Consider the following 22,968-nt stretch of genomic DNA (forward strand, 5'->3'; position numbering starts at 1 on the left):
AGGAATCTTTTCCGAAATCACTAGCCCGGACCGTTGCATGGCTTCGGAGATAGGGACGGTCTCCGAAGCTTCAGTTTCCTCTCCCTCGCCTTCAATCCTAGCAGTAGAACGGATTCTGGCCATTTAGCTATGAACTTGTGAAACTTTAAAACTTTTTTCTCCGAAGCAGGTTTCAAGATGGAGCTTCGATCAATTCTGACAAACAAGCTTCGGCGATGGTTAAAAATTTCGGCAGCAAAACAGTGCAAATAGCAATGAATGCTGTGGTAACTTCACACCTACCTGCTTGTTTATATAGTACTGCAGGAAAGAAGGCGAAGCGGCGGAATTGTTACACCAGGCGCGCCGTAACTTGTACCCGCTGCGCAGTGGACCGCAAGGATCAAACAGTAACTCTGCAAGGTGGGACCGACACGCGCTCGGAAGTCGGATCGTTTCTCCGCAACGAGCTCAGGGAAGGTGTTTTTTGGACCTTCGGCTTCCCGAAGCTGAAGAGGTTTTTTTCACGGGTCAAGCTCGTTACGAAGAACGATCTAGCACCGCGAAAGGGGCTACTGTTGGGGTCGTGCTTCGGTGCGCCGAAGGTCTCACACGAAGAAGCAGCTTCGGCTGAAGTCGTCTCCAAGAGATGGCCGAAGGTCCCTTTTCATGGAGCTTCGGCGTTTTTAAACCGACATAGAGATAGAATGACCTTTTTATACATATGAGTCTGAGTTAATGCTATAAACTTTCGCAAGGGGCATAATTGTAATTTGTCACAGGCTGCGACCTGTGCCTATAAATAGATGAACAGTACCTCTGTACTGTTCACGTGAACCTGTCATTTGCTTTCGCATCACGCTTGTACCTTTGCCTTCCGCAGGACCGAAGGTACATTTGTAATTCAAAGTCATTTGTATTCATTAATACAAGTAGAGATAATTCTTTGACAGCATTTAGATGTTTATTTCATATTTTATGATTTATGCAAATGCTTCATTCTTCGTTATTATGCTTACGAAGGTATGTCCTTCGTAACCTTCGTCCGAGATGCTCTATATCCCGAAGGGATATATTGTTATGGAGGACGAAGGACCTTAACACCTAACATTTCTTGTGTTGCCTTGTTCTTAATTCTTAACATTTGAGAACAAGTCCCCAACAGAGAGCTTTGTGAGCACCCTACACCGACATCAGAGATGCAGGATGTACATGTGTGCTGGTTTTTTGTTTAACCTTCTTTATAATATTTGCAAGTTGCTTTAAAATTGAGTGCTAGATGCAGCAAAATGTTTCCTATCCAAAGCTCATATACTATATGTGTTTCATGAACTTAATTTTGTTGACACATGACTACTATAAAGTTCTAGAGACAGCTTTATTTTGATTAACAACACAACACATGATCATATATATATATATAGGGAAGAGGTAATGGAAGCCCTGAGCTTCCGTTAGTGGGGGAAGCCCCAGCCAGGACGCCAACCAGATCGCGGTCGGCCCACTGTACGCAAGCATGCGTCAGCCATGCATATGATAGCCACGATTCCCGGATGAGATGTGACAGGTGATATACGCACGCATAAATATATGTAGAAATGTGCATAAATCATGCATAGAAGGAATCTTTTGGACCACGAATCACGGGAACGAATATTACCATGTGTACACCGTTTACGACTGCATAACGCTGTGTAACATAATAGCGTAAACCATGCAACATTTAAATATCCACCGGTTTGAGATAAGGAAAGACGTGCTCCACGTTCGCGTAAATTGAAAGGAAAATGTGCCCTTGGGCCATTTCTAAGTATTTTGGTGATTGAGTGCCAACACAAGTGCTTAAATGTGAATCTATACCCATGGATGGACAAAGTGCAAATCAAGAGTAAAGGTATGTTTCTAAGCCTTAGTACATTGTTTTGAGGACTAATGTATTGTGTCTAAGTGCTTGAAACAGGAGAATTCGAGTCAGAGAAAAGTTGGCTGTGTACAGCCAAAAGGCTGTTCGGTCTGGAGCACCGGACTGTCCGGTGGTGCACCGGACAGTGTCCGGTGCGCCAGGCTAACTCGGCGTGAAGTGGCCGCTCTCGGGAATTCGCCGACAGCGTACGGCTAAAATTCACCGGACTGTCCGGTGTGCACCGGACTGTCCGGTGAGCCAACGGTCGGCCGCGCGATCTGCGCGGGACACGTGGCCGAGCCAACGGCTAGAAGGGGGCACCGGACTGTCCGGTGTGCACCGGACATGTCCGGTGCGCCAACGGCTCCAAGGCCGCCAACGGTCGGCTTCGCTATTTAAGGAAGGAAATCAGGCACCGGACACTGTCCGGTGTGCACCGGACTGTCCGGTGCGCCCGACGACAGAAGGCAAGGATGGCCTTCCAGATTTGTTCTCAACGGCTCCTAGCTGCCTTGGGACTATAAAAGGGACCCCTAGGCGCATGGAGGAGAATACCAAGCAACCTTAGAGCATTCTTGATCATCCACACTCAGTCTTTGCGCATTCGTTTGTCATTCTCAGTGATTCGAGCTCCGTTCTAGTGAGAACTTTGAGATAGTCTTTTGAGCTCGATTCTTGGCCGTGTGTGTGCGCATTTTGCTGTGGATTTGTGTGTGTTGCTTATCTCCCTTACTCCGTGCTTCTTTGTGAACTTCAAGTGTAAGGGCGAGAGACTCCAAGTTGTGGAGATTCCTCACGAACGCGATAAGAAAAGAAAAGCATAACACTGTGGTATTCAAGTTGATCATTGGATCACTTGAGATGAGTTGAGTGCAACTCTCGTCCGTTGGGACGCCACAACGTGGAGTAGGCAAGTGTTGTACTTGGCCGAACCACGGGATAAACCACTGTGTCTTCTCTGTGTTGAACTCTTTGTGGTTATCGCATTGTGTAAGATCTTCTCTCTAGCCACTTGGCATTAACTGTGCTAACGCTTAATCAAAGTTTTGTGGCTTAAGTTTTTAAGTTTTATAGGATCACCTATTCACCCCCCCCTCTAGGTGCTCTCAATTGGTATCAGAGTCGTTCTCTTCAAGAAAGGGACTAACCGCCCGAAGAGATGGATCCTAAGGGCAAGGGGATGGTGATCAACGACAAGGAGAAGGAGACCTTCGTCAACGAGCTCAATGATGACAAGCCCACCGACTCAGGCTCGAGCCACAAAAGAAAAGACGGGAGGAAGAAGAAGACAAGGCGCATCAAGGAAATTGTCTACTACGACAGCGACGAATCTTCCTCCTCCCAAAAGGACGACGACGACCACGATAGACGAAAGACGGTTAACTCAAACTTTTCTTTCGATTATTCACGCATCCCGCATAGTTCAAATACTCAATTGCTCCCCATTCCACTTGGCAAGCCCCCTCACTTTGATGGAGAGGACTACGGATTTTGGAGCCACAAAATGCGTACTCACCTGTTTTCTCTCCATCCAAGCATTTGGGAGATTGTGGAAAGTGGAATGAAATTTGATAGCTCGGATAGTCCTGTGTTTATTAATGAACAGATTCATAAAAATGCACAAGCTACTACTGTGTTGCTAGCCTCTTTGTGCAGGGACGAGTATCACAAGGTGAGCGGCTTGGACAATGCCAAGCAGATCTGGGACACCCTCAAGATCTCTCATGAGGGAAACGACGTCACCTTGCTCACCAAAATGGAGTTGGTGGAAGGCGAGCTTGGACGGTTCGCAATGATAAGGGGCGAGGAGCCAACACAAACATACAACCGGCTCAAGACCCTTATCAACAAAATAAGGAGCTACGGGAGCACGCAATGGACGGACCACGACGTCGTCCGCCTAATGCTAAGGTCATTTACCGTTCTTGATCCTCATTTAGTGAACAATATTCGTGAAAATCCCAGGTACACCAAGATGTCGCCCGAAGAAGTTCTTGGGAAATTCGTTAGCGGGCGAATGATGATCAAGGAGGCGAGATACGTGGACGACGCCTTGAATGGTCCGATCAACGAGCCGCAACCTCTTGCTCTCAAGGCAACACGAAGCAAGGAGGCGCTACCTAGCAAGGTGGCACAGATTGAGGCGGCCGGACTTAATGATGAAGAGATGGCTCTCATCATCAAAAGATTCAAGACGGTGCTTAAAGGTCGCAAGGGACAGCCAAGCAAGACCAAAGCCAAGGGGAAGCGCTCATGCTTCAAATGCGGTAAGCTTGGTCATTTTATTGCTAACTGTCCCGACAATGATAGTGACCAGGATCAAGGGAATAAGAGGGAGAAAAAGAAGAACTATAAGAAGGCAAAGGGTGAGGCTCACCTTGGCAAGGAGTGGGATTCGGACTGCTCCTCGTCCGACTCCGACAATGAGGGACTCGCCACCACTGCCTTCAACAAGTCATCCCTCTTCCCAAACGAGCATCACACTTGCCTCATGGCAAGGGAGAAGAAAGTAAGCACTCCTAATACTAGTACTTATGCTTCTTCAAGTGAGGATGAGTCTAGTGATGATGATGAGATAGATTACTCATGCTTATTCAAGGGATTAGATAGAACTAAGGTAGACAAAATTAATGAATTGATTGATGCCTTGAATGATAGGAATATACTGTTAGAAAAGCAAGAGGATCTGTTGTATGAAGAACATGATAAATTTGTAGAAGCTCAGAAATCTCTTGCTCTAGAAATTAAGAGGAATGAAATGCTCTCTAGTGAATTATCTTCTTGTCATGAAACTATTGCTAAGTTAAAAATTTTTAATGATGATTTAAATGCTAAACTAGAAGTAGTTAGTAAATCTAACTCTTGTGTAGAAATTGTTGAAACTTGTAATAGGTGTAAAGATTTTGACATTGATGCTTGTAGTGATCATTTAGTTTCAATTTCTAAATTAAATGAGGAATTAGCTAGTCTTAATGCCCAACTTAAGACTAGCAAGAATGAATTTGACAAGCTAAAATTTGCAAGGGATGCCTACACGATTGGTAGACACCCCTCAATTAAGGATGGACTTGGCTACAAGAGGGAAGCCAAGAACTTGACAAGCCATAAGGCTCCCATCTCCGCCAAGGAGAAAGGAAAAGCCCCTATGGCTAGTAGTGTGCAAAAGAACCATGCTTTTATGTACCATGATAGGAGACAATCTAGAAATGCTTATAGGAGTTGTAATGCATATAATGTCTTTGATTCTCATGCCATGTTTGCTTCTAGTTCTTCTTATGTGCATGATAGAAATGTTGGTAGGAGAAATGCTATTCATAATTTGCCTAGGAGAAATGTTGTTAATGTTCCTAGGAAAGTAAATGAACCTTCTACAATATATCATGTTTTAAATGCTTCTTTTGCTATTTGTAGAAAGAATAGGAAGATAGTTGCTAGAAAATTAGGGGCAAGATGCAAGGGAGACAAAACTTGCATTTGGGTCCCTAAGGATATTTGTGCTAACCTTGCAGGACCCAACATGAGTTGGGTACCTAAGACCCAAGCCTAAATTTGCCTTGCAGGTTTATGCATCCGGGGGTTCAAGCTGGATTATCGACAGCGGATGCACAAACCATATGACGGGGGAGAAGAAGATGTTCACCTCCTACGTCAAAAACAAAGATTCCCAAGATTCAATAATATTCGGTGATGGGAATCAAGGCAAGGTAAAAGGGTTAGGTAAAATTGCAATCTCAAATGAGCACTCTATCTCTAACGTGTTTTTAGTAGAGTCTCTTGGATATAATTTACTATCTGTTAGTCAATTATGCAATATGGGATATAACTGTTTGTTTACAAATGTAGATGTGTCTGTCTTTAGAAGATGTGATGGTTCACTAGCCTTTAAAGGTGTATTAGACGGCAAGCTTTACTTAGTTGATTTTGCAAAAGAAGAGGCCAGTCTAGATGCATGCTTAATTGCTAAGACTAGCATGGGCTGGTTGTGGCATCGCCGCTTAGCACATGTGGGGATGAAGAACCTTCACAAGCTTCTAAAGGGAGAACACGTGATAGGTTTGACTAACGTACAATTCGAAAAAGATAGACCTTGTGCAGCTTGTCAGGCAGGTAAACAGGTGGGAGGAGCGCATCACAGCAAGAATGTGATGACCACATCAAGACCACTTGAGCTGCTACATATGGACCTCTTCGGACCCGTCGCCTATCTAAGCATAGGAGGAAGTAAGTATGGTTTAGTTATTGTTGATGACTTTTCCCGCTTCACTTGGGTGTTCTTTTTGCAGGATAAGTCTGAAACCCAAGGGACCCTCAAGCGCTTCCTCGGGAGAGCTCAAAATGAGTTTGAGCTCAAGGTGAAGAAGATAAGGAGCGATAACGGGTCCGAGTTCAAGAACTTTCAAGTGGAAGAGTTCCTTGAGGAGGAAGGGATCAAGCATGAGTTCTCCGCTCCCTACACACCACAGCAAAATGGTGTGGTAGAGAGGAAGAACAGGACGCTAATCGACATGGCGAGGACGATGCTTGGAGAATTCAAGACCCCCGAGCGTTTTTGGTCGGAAGCCGTGAACACGGCTTGCCACGCCATCAACAGGGTCTACCTTCATCGCCTCCTCAAGAAGACTTCGTATGAGCTACTAACCGGTAACAAACCCAATGTATCTTACTTTCGTGTATTTGGAAGCAAGTGCTACATTCTAGTGAAGAAGGGTAGAAATTCTAAATTTGCTCCCAAAGCTGTAGAAGGGTTTTTGTTAGGTTATGACTCAAATACAAAGGCGTATAGAGTCTTCAACAAATCATCGGGTTTGGTTGAAGTCTCTAGTGACGTTGTATTTGATGAGACTAATGGCTCTCCAAGAGAGCAAGTTGTTGATTGTGATGATGTAGATGAAGAAGATGTTCCGACAGCCGCTATACGAACCATGGCGATTGGAGAAGTGCGGCCACAGGAACAAGATGAACGAGATCAACCTTCTTCCTCAACTATGGTGCATCCCCCAACCGAAGATGACGAACAGGTACCTCAAGTGGAGGCGCTTGATCAAGGGGGAGCACAAGATGATCAAGTGATGGAGGAAGAAGCGCAACTGGCACCTCTGACCCAAGTTCGAGCGATGATTCAAAGGGATCATCCCGTCGACCAAATTCTGGGTGATATTAGCAAGGGAGTAACTACTCGATCTCGATTAGTTAATTTTTGTGAGCATTACTCCTTTGTCTCTTCTATTGAGCCTTTCAGGGTAGAAGAGGCCTTGCTAGATCCGGACTGGGTGTTGGCCATGCAGGAGGAACTCAACAACTTCAAGCGCAATGAAGTTTGGACACTGGTGCCTCGTCCTAAGCAAAATGTTGTGGGTGTTTCGCAACAAACAAGACGAGCACGGAGTGATGACAAGGAACAAGGCTCGACTTGTGGCAAAAGGTTATGCCCAAGTCGCAGGTTTGGACTTTGAGGAGACTTTTGCTCCTGTGGCTAGGCTAGAGTCCATTCGTATCTTGCTAGCATATGCCGCTCACCATTCTTTCAGGTTGTACCAAATGGATGTGAAGAGCGCTTTCCTCAATGGGCCGATCAAGGAGGAGGTGTACGTGGAGCAACCCCCTGGTTTCGAGGATGAACGGTACCCCGACCACGTGTGTAAGCTCTCTAAGGCGCTCTATGGACTTAAGCAAGCCCCAAGAGCATGGTATGAATGCCTTAGAGACTTTCTAATTGTTAATGCTTTCAAGGTTGGGAAAGCCGATCCAACTCTTTTTACAAAGACATGTGATGGTGATTTGTTTGTGTGCCAAATTTATGTCGATGACATAATATTTGGTTCTACTAACCAAAAGTCTTGTGAAGAGTTTAGCAGGGTGATGATGCAGAAATTCGAGATGTCGATGATGGGCGAGTTGAACTACTTCCTTGGGTTCCAAGTGAAGCAACTCAAGGACGGCACCTTCATCTCCCAAACGAAGTACACGCTAGACCTGCTGAAGCGGTTTGGGATGAAGGACGCCAAGCCCGCAAAGACTCCGGTGGGGACCGACGGACACACCGACCTCAACAAAGGAGGTAAGTCCGTTGATCAAAAAGCATACCGGTCAATGATAGGGTCTTTACTTTATCTATGTGCTAGTAGACCGGATATTATGCTTAGCGTATGCATGTGTGCTAGATTTCAATCCGATCCTAAGGAGTGTCACTTAGTGGCGGTGAAGCGAATTCTTAGATATTTGGTTGCTACGCCTTGCTTCGGGCTCTGGTATCCAAAGGGGTCTACCTTTGACTTGGTTGGATACTCAGATTCCGACTATGCTGGATGTAAGGTCGATAGGAAGAGTACATCGGGGACGTGCCAATTCTTAGGAAGGTCCCTGGTGTCGTGGAACTCTAAGAAACAAACTTCTGTTGCCCTATCCACCGTTGAGGCCGAGTATGTTGCCGCAGGACAGTGTTGCGCGCAACTACTTTGGATGAGGCAAACCCTCCGGGACTTTGGCTACAATCTGAGCAAAGTCCCACTCCTATGTGATAATGAGAGTGCTATCCGCATGGCGGAAAATCCTGTTGAACACAGCCGCACAAAGCACATTGACATCCGGCATCACTTTTTGAGAGACCACCAGCAAAAGGGAGATATCGAAGTGTTTCATGTTAGCACCGAGAACCAGCTAGCCGATATCTTTACCAAGCCTCTAGATGAGAAGACCTTTTGCAGGTTGCGTAGTGAGCTAAATGTCTTAGATTCGCGGAACTTGGATTGATTTATAGTATACATGTGTTTATGCCTTTGATCATGTTCATTCTGCATTTTGTTGCTTATTGTGGTGCTCAAGTTGTACAAACATTCCCCGGACCTCACAAGTCCTTGTGTAAGTGATGCACATATTTAGGGGGAGTTCTGCTACAACTTGACCCTTTGAGACTAACCATATGCTTGAGTTTGGTTGTTTTAGCCTCAAAGGAGGATTGAAAGGAAAAGGTGGACTTGGACCATACAAGACTTCCACTGCACTCCGATGAAAAGAGTAACTATTCCAAGTTCATCTTTAAACTCTTATTGCCTATTTGCTCTTAATTGAAGAATTTGGTGAGGCAATGGGGTTAAAGGGCCAAGATTGATCCCGTTTTGGTGCTTGATGCCAAAGGGTGAGAAAATAAAGGCCAAAGCAATAGATGGATCAGCTACCACTTGAGAAACTTTGAAAATAGTAGAATAGAGCTTTTGGTTTGGCAAAACTCTTGCATTGTCTCTTTTGTCAAAAGTTGGCTTCTTGTGGGGAGAAGTGTTGATTATGGGAAATAGGGGGAGTTTTTGAAATCTTTGATCAATCTCTTTTGGAATGACTCTCTTTATGCTTCAACATGTGTGTTTGACTTAGAGATAGAGATTTGAGTTTGATTTGCAAAAACAAACCAAGTGGTGGCAAAGGATGATCCATATATGCCAAAATTAAATCAAAATAAATTTGAGTTTGATTTGAAGTGATATTGCACTTGTTCTAGTTGCTTTATGTTGTGTTGGCATAAATCACCAAAAAGGGGGAGATTGAAAGGGAAATGTGCCCTTGGGCCATTTCTAAGTATTTTGGTGATTGAGTGCCAACACAAGTGCTTAAATGTGAATCTATACCCATGGATGGACAAAGTGCAAATCAAGAGTAAAGGTATGTTTCTAAGCCTTAGTACATTGTTTTGAGGACTAATGTATTGTGTCTAAGTGCTTGAAACAGGAGAATTCGAGTCAGAGAAAAGTTGGCTGTGTACAGCCAAAAGGCTGTTCGGTCTGGAGCACCGGACTGTCCGGTGGTGCACCGGACAGTGTCCGGTGCGCCAGGCTAACTCGGCGTGAAGTGGCCGCTCTCGGGAATTCGCCGACAGCGTACGGCTAAAATTCACCGGACTGTCCGGTGTGCACCGGACTGTCCGGTGAGCCAACGGTCGGCCGGGCCAATGGTCGGCCGCGCGATCTGCGCGGGACACGTGGCCGAGCCAACGGCTAGAAGGGGGCACCGGACTGTCCGGTGTGCACCGGACATGTCCGGTGCGCCAACGCTCCAAGGCCGCCAACGGTCGGCTTCGCTATTTAAGGAAAGAAATCGGGCACCGGACACTGTCCGGTGTGCACCGGACTGTCCGGTGCGCCCGACGACAGAAGGCAAGGATGGCCTTCCAGATTTGTTCTCAACGGCTCCTAGCTGCCTTGGGACTATAAAAGGGACCCCTAGGCGCATGGAGGAGAATACCAAGCAACCTTAGAGCATTCTTGATCATCCACACTCAGTCTTTGCGCATTCGTTTGTCATTCTCAGTGATTCGAGCTCCGTTCTAGTGAGAACTTTGAGATAGTCTTTTGAGCTCGATTCTTGGCCGTGTGTGTGCGCATTTTGCTGTGGATTTGTGTGTGTTGCTTATCTCCCTTACTCCGTGCTTCTTTGTGAACTTCAAGTGTAAGGGCGAGAGACTCCAAGTTGTGGAGATTCCTCGCGAACGCGATAAGAAAAGAAAAGCATAACACTGTGGTATTCAAGTTGATCATTGGATCACTTGAGAGGAGTTGAGTGCAACTCTCGTCCGTTGGGACGCCACAACGTGGAGTAGGCAAGTGTTGTACTTGGCCGAACCACGGGATAAACCACTGTGTCTTCTCTGTGTTGAACTCTTTGTGGTTATCGTATTGTGCAAGATCTTCTCTCTAGCCACTTGGCATTAACTGTGCTAACGCTTAATCAAAGTTTTGTGGCTTAAGTTTTTAAGTTTTATAGGATCACCTATTCACCCCCCCCTCTAGGTGCTCTCATAAATAAAGGCACAGTTACGGGAGGAAACAAATTCTCATTTACAGTCGCTCGTCCATGTTCATATCTGTGATATTGGCGGTGGTTAATGACTGCATAACGATGCGTAAATAAACCGTTTACGACTGCATAACGATGTGTAACATGATAGCATAAACCATGCATTATATAAATCTTGATCGGTTTGATATAAGGAAAGACGTGCTGCATAATCGCGTAAACAAAGGGACAGTTACGGTTTGAGGAGCATTAGTAGAAGGAAATAAATTTTAATTTATAGCCGCAGTTCGCGGGTTCTGCTCGGGCGGATTCCAGCGTAAAACGTGAGCTAAAACAGCGTAAATGAGTACGAATTTTAGCGTAAATCATACAACATTTAAATAATGCCCTCCTGATGATTACAGTAGTACAGTTTTAATAATTTACCCTGGGGCTATACATGCTGACTGAATTTCTGTGTTATTTCCAACTGCACATATATATTTTTATTCTCTATTGTTTCAACGTGTATTCACACTGTATATATACGTATGTAGCATAGTATACAACAGTCGTTAACTAAATTGTGATGGCGACTGATATGAGAGATCGATTCTCTAGATCGCCGGACTATGGATGTTGAGCAACGAAACCCTATTCCGAACAATGCTCCTGAACACCACCTCGCTGCCGCTCTCGCACTCGTCGATGCATCGCTCAAGCTCCTCGTGCTTCTCCTGCGCGACATCGGCCGTCGTCGGCGTCTCCGGCTTCTTGGCGAAGGCAGCAGCCACGAAGGCCGTCGGGGCCTTCTTGTTCGAGCACGACGACGCGGCGGTAGACACGGACGCGACGGCCGAGAACACGACGGCGGAGGCGGCCGCGACGTCCATGAGCGCGGCGGCCATCTCGGCCTCCTCGGCGGTTCCGCTCCCGTTGAGCCCAGCCCCAGTAGGCAGGCGCGCGACGGACCTGGCAGCGAGGCGGGCGAGCTCCCTGTGGAGCGCCACCGTCGCTCGATCATGGTGGAGCGCCACCGTCGGTCGCCTGCCTCGAGGCGACACCGCTGCTGGCCCCCAGGATCACCGCCGCCCGCACGCCCGAGGGAACCGCCGCCGCCGCTAAAACCTAATCCCTGGCGGCGTGGGGTGTTTTTATAGTGTCAGCGTGGGACTGAATAATTGAACGCGTGGGCCGGATCGTGGGCCTGATGCATGTAATATGCGCAGACTATATTTGCATAAACTGATACACACATCAGCATAACTCGTATTATAATTTAGCGTAAGCACAGTTAGGTACAATAAGCCAAAAAGGGTCTGGTGCGGTCTGCGCACCTGGTCAGGGCTTCCTGTAGTTAAATAGAGCCCAGGGCTCTAAATATATATATATATATATATATATATATATATATATATATATATATATATATATATATATATATATATATATATATATATGTTATTGTTGCACTATTTTTCCGTTGCAACGCACGGGTATTCACCTAGTATATATATATGTTTTGTGTGTGTAAATATATATAAATTTCAGTACTGATTGAAAATTTAAAAAAAGGCGAGAAAACTTTCCACTGGCGGCTAAATAAAACAAACCGCCAGTGGAAATGCTATTTTCACTGTCGGTTTTCTTAAGCAACCGCCAGTGGATTTCCACTGGCGGTTCTAGAATAACCGTCAGTGGAAATGACGATTTCCACTGGCCCCTAGCACTGGCGGCACTGAAAAGCGCTAGTGAAAACGTCTCTAGAACCGCCACTATAGAGACTGTGTGTACTAGTGAATTAAACGTAGAGACGTTCAAAATTAAATACACGCACACTCATCTCTAAGAATATACACGCACGTAATTAAACCCTATTTCTATGAGCATATCTTTCAAGACCGGATCGGCGAATCCTCAGAAATAACGAGGTTATCTTAGACGCGCGTACGTCTTGCTGTTGTTGATGAGAACATCTATCACATGCCAATAAAAATACAACGCCATTAAATTATATATAGATACTGGCACACACAGGGGCTCTTGTAACCACTAGGTTTTGTACGTCATTTCAAGAAAACCATGTTAATTAGAGAGAAAAGATACTAGTAATTATTTGTCCGTTATATTAATTAATTATTCCTACATATATATAGTTTATGGTCCATTATATTGCTGCATGCATGCCGTTATTGAGGCAAAAGCTAGCACAAGTCCTTTCTGATGCTTATCCCCAGCAGTAAATAACACCCCCTAGGACAGCAATAATTGAAAAAACACTATATATTGTACAGCGATCGATAATGACAGGTATAATGCAACTTGCAGGAAACGAATGAACTGTGTGTGTTCTGTCCGAGTGTCCGTATATGCATTTCAGTTTCAGCGCGCTGTCAACAAATGGTGTTGCCTAGCATGCATGTCTTTCATTGAATCTGAGCTCTGAATTAATGTAATCACGTACAATACTTAAATTAAATTTGAACTATATACTCTCTATGTCATAAACAATATTTGTTCGTTGTCAACTGAATTGGTACGTACGCCAACATTTATACCATCGAACAAGCTAATTTTATTACTTTTTCATAAAATATATGTTTTGTTAAGTTTGTGTATATTAATATATGTTTTCCTAAAAGCGCTTAATGAAAAATAGAAAAAATGATTTACGATAAATTAACACTATGACATGTATCAAAGGTAGTGGAGATGCATGGAAACAAATGTACTACATTGCGTAGTAAGGGGGACGTACGTATATAAATAAACACTAGACTTGAATAATTGAATTATATATATATATATATATATATATATATATATATATATATATATATATATATATATATATATACTACCTATTAAGGCTCTAAGGGGTAGGCTGCCTCTGTTTGGTTCTGCCTTCCGACGATCTCAACCGTCCAATACACTTTAGAGTCTCTCAGCCGTCCGATGCGCAGCCGTCCGATGCGCACGCTCTCACCCCCACGCATCGCCCCGCCCCCAGATCCCGCATCCCCCACGGATCCCGCAGCCGCGCCGCTGTCGCTCCCTCCCGTGCTCCCTTCGCGCCCGCCCATGGATCTCCGACAGCGAGCGCTGCCGCCGCCGCCTCGCCTCGGCAAAACCGGCTCCAGGGCGACAGCTCCCGCCGGTGGGACCTCGTGTTCAGCGTCGTGAAGCCGTCCGTGATCCAGCTGCGGGGGCCCACCAAGGTCAGCGTCTTCATCGCCAGCAACGACGGCAGCGCTCGCTCCCTCCGTACCATCCAATGGCCCGCGTTCGTCCCCTGCCCCGGCAACCCAGCTTAACCCTAGCTCGCTCCCTCCGTAGCCGCCTCTTCCTGCTTCGCTCCTCTCGCGTAGCAACCGCTCCCTCCACTCCCGAGATCGTGGCCCGACGCCGTGCCGCTCCCGAGACCGCGCCACAAAGCCGCGGAACGTCCTCACCGATGCACCGACGCGCCCCCGAGCCCGCTTCCCGACGCCACCCTCACACAACCTGCCCCCTGTCACCCTCTGGACGGGACGACACAGGTCTGGAGAAGGGTCCAGAAACCGGCGCGAGTCCACCACGAATCCACACGATCGATGTCGTCCTCCCGCTCGTTTCGCCGTCGACCTTTCTCCAGTGGTTGAGTGCGACAGGGTTGGTGGCTAGGTCGTGCGATGGCGAAATCGAGTCCAGAGTAGCAGAGCAAGGCTGGTCCCAGCGGGCTGCCGGTGCTGTGACCTGCGTGCGTGGTCGTACGCCTGGCCGTTGTGCCGCTAGCTGCGGCGGGCGGGTGGCTGGCGGCGTCGCATGGCGGACCCGACGCCCATACAACCTCCAGGGATTGCTTCCTCCCCATGGCGTGGATCTAGATGGTCTTCACGGCAGAGGAGGAAGAGGTGCCACAGCAGCTTCCGAAGACATCGTCGACGTCCCTTACCACCTCGATTGGCGATGGCATCGACAGCCCCCAGCCACTGCCCGCACTAACGGTGGCGTGGACCTCACTGTCTTCAAGCAGTTCGAGCGGATGGTGTGTTGGCTTCTGCATGCTTCGTGTTTTCGAATACGTTGCTAAGCTCAGCATTGGTTGGTGATGGTTTTGGTTTGCCGTCTTAAAGAATCCTGAGCCTGCCAATGGCGACGACGATGGAGCTTTGTCACTGCCAGAGACAGGATTGGGGCTTAGCTTGAATACTGACGGGGTGCTCAAGGCGTGGTGTGCAGAGGCTCTGCGTTTGCTGATGGCAATGGGCCTGACTTGCCATTGTCCCCTGCTCATGTGGTAGTAAGTATTTCCAGCTTATCTAAAAATTATAAAAGATCTTACATTTCCAGTTAAAAATTAAAGATGGCTAGAGCTCTTGGAACCCTGAGTTATACCTGCTATTAGTTCATATCGTCTGGTAAGTAGAATCTATTTCACTTCAGTAGAAGTACAGATCGTCTGTTGTTTTCTATCAGCAGTGATCAGAAAAACTTGGCATGCATTACTTTGTTTCGGTCCCTTCGCATTTCTTGTCAATGGCAGATTTCTCCCAGAAGAAAATCTGTGTCTGAAATTTGCTAATATGAAATAGTACAGTATGCCCACCAGTACTTGACTTTACTGACTCAATGGGCCAGGCAGAAGGAAATTCCAATTGGTTGTTTTCTTTGAGTTGAATCATTATAACAAACTTAGCCCTCATTATGATGTATCTGCAGTTTTTGAATTCAATTGAAGTAAAAGGAAATATCATAGTTTGGTCCTTTCGTGAAATTTTTTTGTCCAATTTTTTGTCCTTGTAGGTTTTTACGTTGCATTAGAAAACATTGTAGGCAACTGATTTTCTAACATGTCCCTATCAGAACTTCCTCCGAGACCATTTCTTGAGATCTTGGCACGAGAACTACGACGACGACGACTGGTAATGTGATTCTTGCGCCTTCGTTTTTCCCCTGTTTAGACTTTAGAGTGAATTAGTATCATTTTGCTTTTTCCTTTCACCTGATTGGCAGGGTCTTAGATTATTCAACATTGATATGATTAGGGAGCACCCCCCCTTGTCAAGCAACTCACACCATTACAAGATCTACACGACATGGCATCTGCATCGCCAAGGCCTCGCTCAACTCAGCGCGGTGAGTAGCACATGAACAAAAGTGCCCTTTTACCAGTTTTTTATCAGGGTGCAATTCTGGAAGCTCATTGTTTCTATAAAGAATTCAAGCTCACTGCAGTTTACTTTGTGTAACAGGAAAGGTGCATCGATGACAACCCGGTTCTATTGTAACAAGATCAGTGTGGTCCTGGTTGCTTGATGCTTGTTTGGTTTAATTGTATAGCAAAATTAGGTGTTGACTGCCGATACCTGGAGATGTGACACCGCCAGATGTGTCGCTCAGGCCAGTCACACTGCTCTGCTGTTTTTCAAAGAACAACCTCTTGCTGCGTCATCAAGGGGTAGACCAGTCTCTGATGATTCGTGTAAGAATCCTTGGGAGAAAGCAAGTGGTCCTGGAAATGTTACCAGGACATCTCTGGCCCCACAAGGGCTGCAAGCACAAGTAGGTATTTATGTGTTTCACTGAGGAGTGCTACTCATACCCACGATGGGATTTTTTAACCTTAGTCTAAAATTCGCTCCCATGGGCAGTCGAACTCAGGACACTGAGGAGTGCTACTCATACCACAACCAAAACCAAGTCATCCCTTTCGCTATACTCTTAAAGGGTTTCTTCATTTTTTGTTTTCAATGCTGATTATCATACCTAAAATGAAAAGAATGTAGATTATGGTCGTATGGCTGAAATACTCGTTCGGAGGGCAGGCTCTACTGATGAATTCACTCGGTTGACATCTATCACATGGGTAATTTGTCTTTCATGTTTTCCTGTGATCTTAAAACCTAGAATCTAGACTGCAGAAGCTGGTTTAGTATTTGTAAGAATGCTTGACTTATGACTTATCCTTTGAAGTGCAGATCAACGAGTTTGTGAAGCTTGGTGGGGAACAACTTGTTCCCTACTATGCAGATATATTGGGCGCTGTCTTACCATGCATATCTGACGAGGAGGAGAAAATCCGAGTGGTACTTTCCCATCATGATTCATACACTTACTGCAATGTGAACTGTGTGGTGTGTGCATGTTCAGGAATAGCATTTACTTTAGTTACTGATTTGTTTGCAAGGTTGCACGCGAAACAAATGAGGAACTCCGTGCTATAAAAGCTGATCCAGCTGAGGGATTTGATATCGGAGCAATTCTTTCAATCGCAAAAAGGTTCTCTATAAAGTCCCTTGGAAATGAAACTATGTAGAACTGTTAGGCATCTATCTGTATGCTCTGCCTATGCTGGTATTTGATAATTATATCAACATGAAATTTGTGACAAGGCATTGACCTTTTGTCCTTCATTTCCAGAGATTTGAACAGTGAACATGAGGCCACTCGAATCGAAGCATTGCATTGGTTCTTCACTTTGCTGGATCGATATTGTGCTGAGGTACTAAAAGAGCGATGGTTTTTGGGCTGCATTTTGATAAATTTCAACATGTATCTAAATGTTTTTAAGCTTTTACATTGCTGTGATTTTATTTTGTCAACTTAGAGTTGGACATATGAGAGTTGCAATTCATTTAGATTAACACAAGTCTATTTGGACCTATGGTTTATTTACATATTTTCTGGAACAGTTCTTGGCTTACCTGAACGATATTTTTGATCCACTCCTAAATGCACTTTCTGATCCTTCGGACGCGGTGAGTTTTCTTTGAAAAGCCTTCTAAACTGCTCTGCTTGTTTCTAGAATTTGAAACTACATCCTGTTGTGGGCTGTGATTAGCTGATACTCCCTCCGTTTCTTTTTATTTGTCGCTAGATAGTGCAAAATTGCACTATCCAACGACAAATAAAAAGAAACGGAGGGAGTATTATATTGTGCTATTTGTATGCGATGACTTATAAAGTTATAGTTTAGTACCATTTCACAACTCAATCAAGGTTTGGATCTATTTGGAGGGCACAAGATGCAACTGTTGGGCCTGGTACTGTAGAACCACACCCCAGCACCATTGGAGTAATAATCTTAGATGATAAGTTAGATTCACATAATCTCTACTATATTTAAATGGGAATAATCTCTCTTCGTGCGTCGCCACGCGTCTCCGCTCCTCCCGCCTGCCTAGCTGAATTAATCAAAAAAGGAGAAAAGGAAGATGGCTCCAGGATTCAAACCTGGACTGCAAGGACCAAAGCCACGCCCCTTAACCACTGCATATAATGTTCCTTTGTGTTACAGAAGGATAGATATTATAATTAAAAGGTAGATATTATCACTACACCTTTAAAGCTTGTGCAAAAAAGATGCGGGATGAAAGATTCAAACCCTGGTCTCTCAAGAAGGGTACAAAGACTTCGCCTGCTAACCAATACACCTCATGTTCTGTTATGTTTTACAAAGGATCAATAGTTTTAATATAATAATACGTATAAACAGCGCCTGCCCAGGGTGGGTGGTTGCCATGCTCGTAGCGATCGGCAGACTGGCTGTTCGCTGTACGTGCAAGGAACAACCTCCAACCTGACCAGTCAGCATTGAAGAGAACTGTGACTATTTCTGCTGGCCCTTGATGACAGTTTTCCCCCCCAGTTATTTGCTACAAGAAAACCTTTTTTCAGCAGAGTAGCTTTTGGACACCTTGTATATGCCTTCAATTAAAGCGTTTGAAACTCTTTGCAGCCTGCTCACGAGAAAATCGGTGTCGTTGATTCCCAATGGATTGTACACCAAGTGATTCCTTCTCTCGGGAACCAGGTAAGGAAGAAAAAAAAAGAAACAAATGTGTACAATCAGATTCTACTGTAGCGCCTGAATAGCATCTTCCAAATGCACAGGGGCAGTCGGAGAATGGGAGGGCGCCATGGGAAGGGGTATGAATCTGACGACTTTGATAGATAATCTCATGATGTTTTGTGAGTGTGTGAGGTGCTGTGAATGATCTTTATCCTGGTTGCTGTGTATGCAGTTAAGAGAGCGTTGCCGGAAAGAGTGGGGGCTTTTCCAGACAAGAATGGCAGAAGCTGAGAAAGCATATTACGAGATGATGGGGATTACACCTCCGAATGTAATATTTGTCTCCTAGGATAAAAATTTCAACCCACATTTTTTTCCTTTGTGTCCAGCAGTGGCTCTTCGAATAGAGTTAGATATTGATGAATGGTACAAGTAGATCATACGTGACGATATATATATATATAGATCCTTTGATCCTTCTTCCTGTGTATTTATCGTGGGCTGTTCTCACTAGGGTTCTGGTGAAATGAGAATGATATGTCTGTTCAGTTTAGAGCTTATATTCTCTGAACATGAACATTCAGAATCGACAGCATTGTGCGCACACGAAAATTCTGCAGAAAACATTTCAGACGGACAAGGATGGCCAAAGTATGACACTTCATTGTATACTAGGTGAATGCCCGTGCGTTGCTACGGAGCGAACATGTTACGATAAGATACATTAAAATTCAAAATACTAATTACTATTTTATGTTCTTATTAACATATTTTAAAAGTTAAGATATTTTACATACCTTAAAATTCCTACACATCAAACAAATCCATCATGTGCAGTAAAATGCAATAGAGAAGCATGCAGATACTGATGAGGGACGCAGATTTTTTGGGGACAAAATGAGGGAGCTGTTGGAGCATAGATAATCACTAGGTAGGGGCCCGTGCGATGCCACGGAACATAAATCTCGATTTGTATATCAGCTATGCTTCCTGTGAAGCAAGGAAGCGAACGCAAGCCAGTCTTTTGTATTAGTGCATTATGTTCAGTTCTTACTTGATCATCCCGTGTTCTCGTGTGTGCCATTGCCGAGTGGCAAGCTCAACACTGGTATTGTTGTCTTGTCTCAAATGAAGTCCGCTTCCACAAGTTAATCGGAAATCTTCATGGGTGATAGCTATGTCAGATTCTTCCGCGCATAGGGCAAGTAATGCAAGTGATAGCTGTGTCAGTTTACCCCCATTTTTTGGGCATCACTTGTCTCAAATGAAGTCCATTGGAGGTTCGCAATTTATGTTCCGTGGCATCGCACGGGCACCTACCTATATATATATAGGGCAGGTATAACGGGAGCCCTGGGCTTCGGATATTAAAGGAAGCCCAGGTCGGTTCCCGAGGTCTGGTCGATGGAACAGGCGCGCCTGTGTTTTAACGTGGGGCTGAGAGGCGGCATGCAGGACAGACGACGCCGTGACGCGGTTGTTTGAATGGTAAGGGAATTACGCGGAATTAAAGGGAATAGATGCCACATGCAAACGTGATTACTGTGATACGTGGGCGCGTAAATTATGGATCTTGCATGGTAAGTAATGTGCGGAAGGTAAAAAAATGAAGCATAAGATGTTGAAAGATATGGCATAAAACCGAAACGGCATAATAGATGCATAAACAGTATATACCGATTGGCGTAAAACGTTGTGTCATTGTGCGTAAATTTTATATTATGAATTTTAGTTTGACAAAGACGTCGCCATAATATCGGGACGGTTTCGGAAATAATGGGGAGACCCTGTAAACGTGGATGCGGTTACTTTTATAGTATCCGAGATTTACTTTCATTCGGAAAAAAAGACCACTAAGCCTGCATAACTAATCGGAGTTGGAGATGGCCGGCTCTAGAGGGTCGCCGGCGATGGAAGGAGATGGCGTTCGTCTTGATCCAGAGACAGAGGGAGGAGTTGGTGGTAACTCACTGGTGACACCACCGCCTGCTCTAATGGGTCCTGAGATCGCTGAGATGAGCATAGGGGAAGAAGGAGAACAAAGGGTTCGACCTCCTATGTCCAATATTAGCTCCAGGGAGATGGATACGCCACAGATACTGCGTTCACATGTAAGTCCAATCGCTGTATTTGATTATTGATTGATTATATTGTTGTGAACATATTTCATGGTACAAACAACAATGACAATGAAATAGCAGGCAAAAAACATTGATCCAACTATAGTGCCAACGGTAGGGATGACTTTCAAGGATGTTGATGATGCATATAAATTCTATAAAAGGTATGCATATGAAGTTGGATTTCTACTGAAGAAATACAGAGAGAAGACATTCAGTAAGTGGATAAATTGTTCACGTGAAGGTAAAAGTGCAGCAAAATCAAATGATACACCTAGGATGAGGAATAGATCATCGGGGCGTACGCAATGCAAAGCTGGAATAAAATTAAAAAAAATATATGACGATGAAAACAACAAATGACTCAAGTGAATGTGCATAAACAGTACTGAGGATATGCATATATATCAAATACAAATAAGCATATTTGATAATAAAATAGATGTGAAAACAAATCATTAAAGTAAATGTGCATAAAGAGTACTGACTATATGCATATATAATAAAACAAATGTGTAAACAAATGACTCAGGTGAATGTGCATAAACAGTACTGAAGATATGCATATATATTACATACAAAAAGCATATATGTGTTACTTGGGTTGTATAAGAGTACTCTCTGCTAACTCATCAGTAAATACCTAATCCACAGCCTTTGTCTAAATATATGAATGTCGGGCGATAGTGGGAATATAGAATAAATACACATGCCCTAATATCGGGGCTCCTAAACAAAAAAGAGATGCAATGCGCGATGCAATGACCCGATTATAGTGATGTCTAAGCGGATACAAATCACACATTTAGCTGGAGAATAAGGGTTACAATCAAATCCACTTCAATCGACCGATAGGCTTCAAAAAATCGACGGCAAACTCGGTGTATTTCAATGTTGGATTACCTGGAACTTCTTGAATCGGGCTCCAATGCTGGGAGATTGAAGGATGTAAGGTGGAATGGAAGGGCGCTGGATTGGAGCGGCGGTGGATTGGCGCTGCGCTAGTTTGGAGGCGCGGAAATCGCCTGGCGAGTCGCCTCCGACGAAAGGAAAATCTGCGCGGCTGGGGTTTTCTTCAAATCGGCGCTGGTTTGTCTCCGTTGAATGCGCGACTACGGTTTTAGAAACATGAAACGTGGGAGAGGTGGCTGGCTGACGGAGGTAACGGCGCCGTGACTAGGACCTGTTGACTCGGTGGGGTTCAATCAAAATGTCTATGTTGACTAGCCTGAGCTCTTAATATATATATATATATAGTCGCTCCAATAGTATCTCTTTGCCAACGCATCTTGTGTACGTATACGCGTATGGGCGTGGCCCTAGCTCGATGCCGTCGACCGTCGTAGTACTACTATACCCGTCGAAAGTAGAAACGTGGCCGGGTTCTTTTCGAGCGACGTTCTCATGTTGTTGTGCGCATGGCAACGTAACGTCGTGGTCAGGCCTCTGCAGCACGTAGTACGACTACAGGCACAGCTAGCACACGACATGCACATATACAACACCAGCAGAGACACGATCGGGCCGGATCGTAGCGGAGGAGGGTTACTCACGTGCATGCATGTAGAGCCCGGCCGCTAGCTCGCTCTACCCCTGTTCGTTGTACACGTCACAGTCTAGGATTCTCCGGGCGGCAAACTAGCTCCCAAAGCTCACGTGACGGCGACGGATCGTCGTCGTCGGCCCGAGCGCGAGCGAGGTCTCGGCTGCTCGCTTCGGAAAGTACACTCACATGCCATTGGCAGAACGTATGCGCATGCTGCTACTGGGCAACAAACATTTGCTTGTATGGCGCATGTCAAGTTCATGTTTGTAAATGTGTCGTCAGTACGTACGTGTCTGATTGGTCACCATGCATTCCATCATCAGTACGTACGTGATGTGCTAGTGCTAGCTATCCTGCCCTAATCGTGTGCGCTAAGTGTAGTACCAAGCCCGACCGATCGTCGTCGTCGTCTCTCTCGTTCCATGAATTACACACACACTAGCATCTGCATTAATTAATCTTTTTCCTGCCGTATGCCTATCCCCTGAATGGTTGGAGCGCCGCTAGCAGCTAGGTGGATTATTATCGTATGTGCATGCACCTGCACCGCTGCACGGGCGGGCGGAGAATATCCCATGGATATGCATGCTGGTGGTAGCAGCGCGCGCGCGGCCGGGAGAATTCCTCATGGGTCGAGCTGTGCATGCACGCTCTGATGAGGTCAGTGGCGACGAGATATGTGCATGGCAGCTTGCATGCGCTCGGCGACAAGCGCGAGCAGAGCAGGCAGGCCCATCGAGCTATAGCAGGCCGGGTTTGGCCGGGAGCCTGCCAAGCCTTGCTCGCGCGCATATATTTGAGGCTAGCTTGCATTGGCGTTTCCGTAGGGATTCATGACATGGACTGCCACACAGTCTGCTCTGCGTGCCTAGAGATCGATATA

The 22,968-nt window shown here is 45.4% G+C and overlaps 1 protein-coding gene across 1 annotated transcript; it reads left to right on the plus strand.

The window, feature by feature from the left end:
• Positions 1 to 16,360: 16,360 nt before the first annotated feature.
• Positions 16,361 to 16,958, plus strand: LOC103634621 (protein VAC14 homolog). Its single transcript, XM_008657183.4, has 3 exons — positions 16,361 to 16,493; positions 16,606 to 16,713; positions 16,815 to 16,958. Exons 1-3 carry the CDS (start codon positions 16,425 to 16,427, stop codon positions 16,941 to 16,943), a joined length of 306 nt encoding a protein of 101 aa, XP_008655405.1. The 5' UTR covers positions 16,361 to 16,424; the 3' UTR covers positions 16,944 to 16,958.
• The last annotated feature ends 6,010 nt before the right edge of the window (positions 16,959 to 22,968 follow it).

Source organism: Zea mays, chromosome 1 (genome assembly GCF_902167145.1).
Source record: "Zea mays cultivar B73 chromosome 1, Zm-B73-REFERENCE-NAM-5.0, whole genome shotgun sequence".
NCBI classification, from domain to species: Eukaryota; Viridiplantae; Streptophyta; class Magnoliopsida; order Poales; family Poaceae; genus Zea; species Zea mays.

Excerpts from the sequence above, each read along its gene's own strand:
- LOC103634621 (XM_008657183.4), top strand. The coding sequence starts at position 16,425 with ATGGCTGAAATACTCGTTCGGAGGGCAGGCTCTACTGATGAATTCACT. Across the intron at positions 16,494-16,605 it reads GGTTGACATCTATCACATGG|ATCAACGAGTTTGTGAAGCT; the intron begins GTAATTTGTCTT and ends TTTGAAGTGCAG. Across the intron at positions 16,714-16,814 it reads AGGAGGAGAAAATCCGAGTG|GTTGCACGCGAAACAAATGA; the intron begins GTACTTTCCCAT and ends TTTGTTTGCAAG.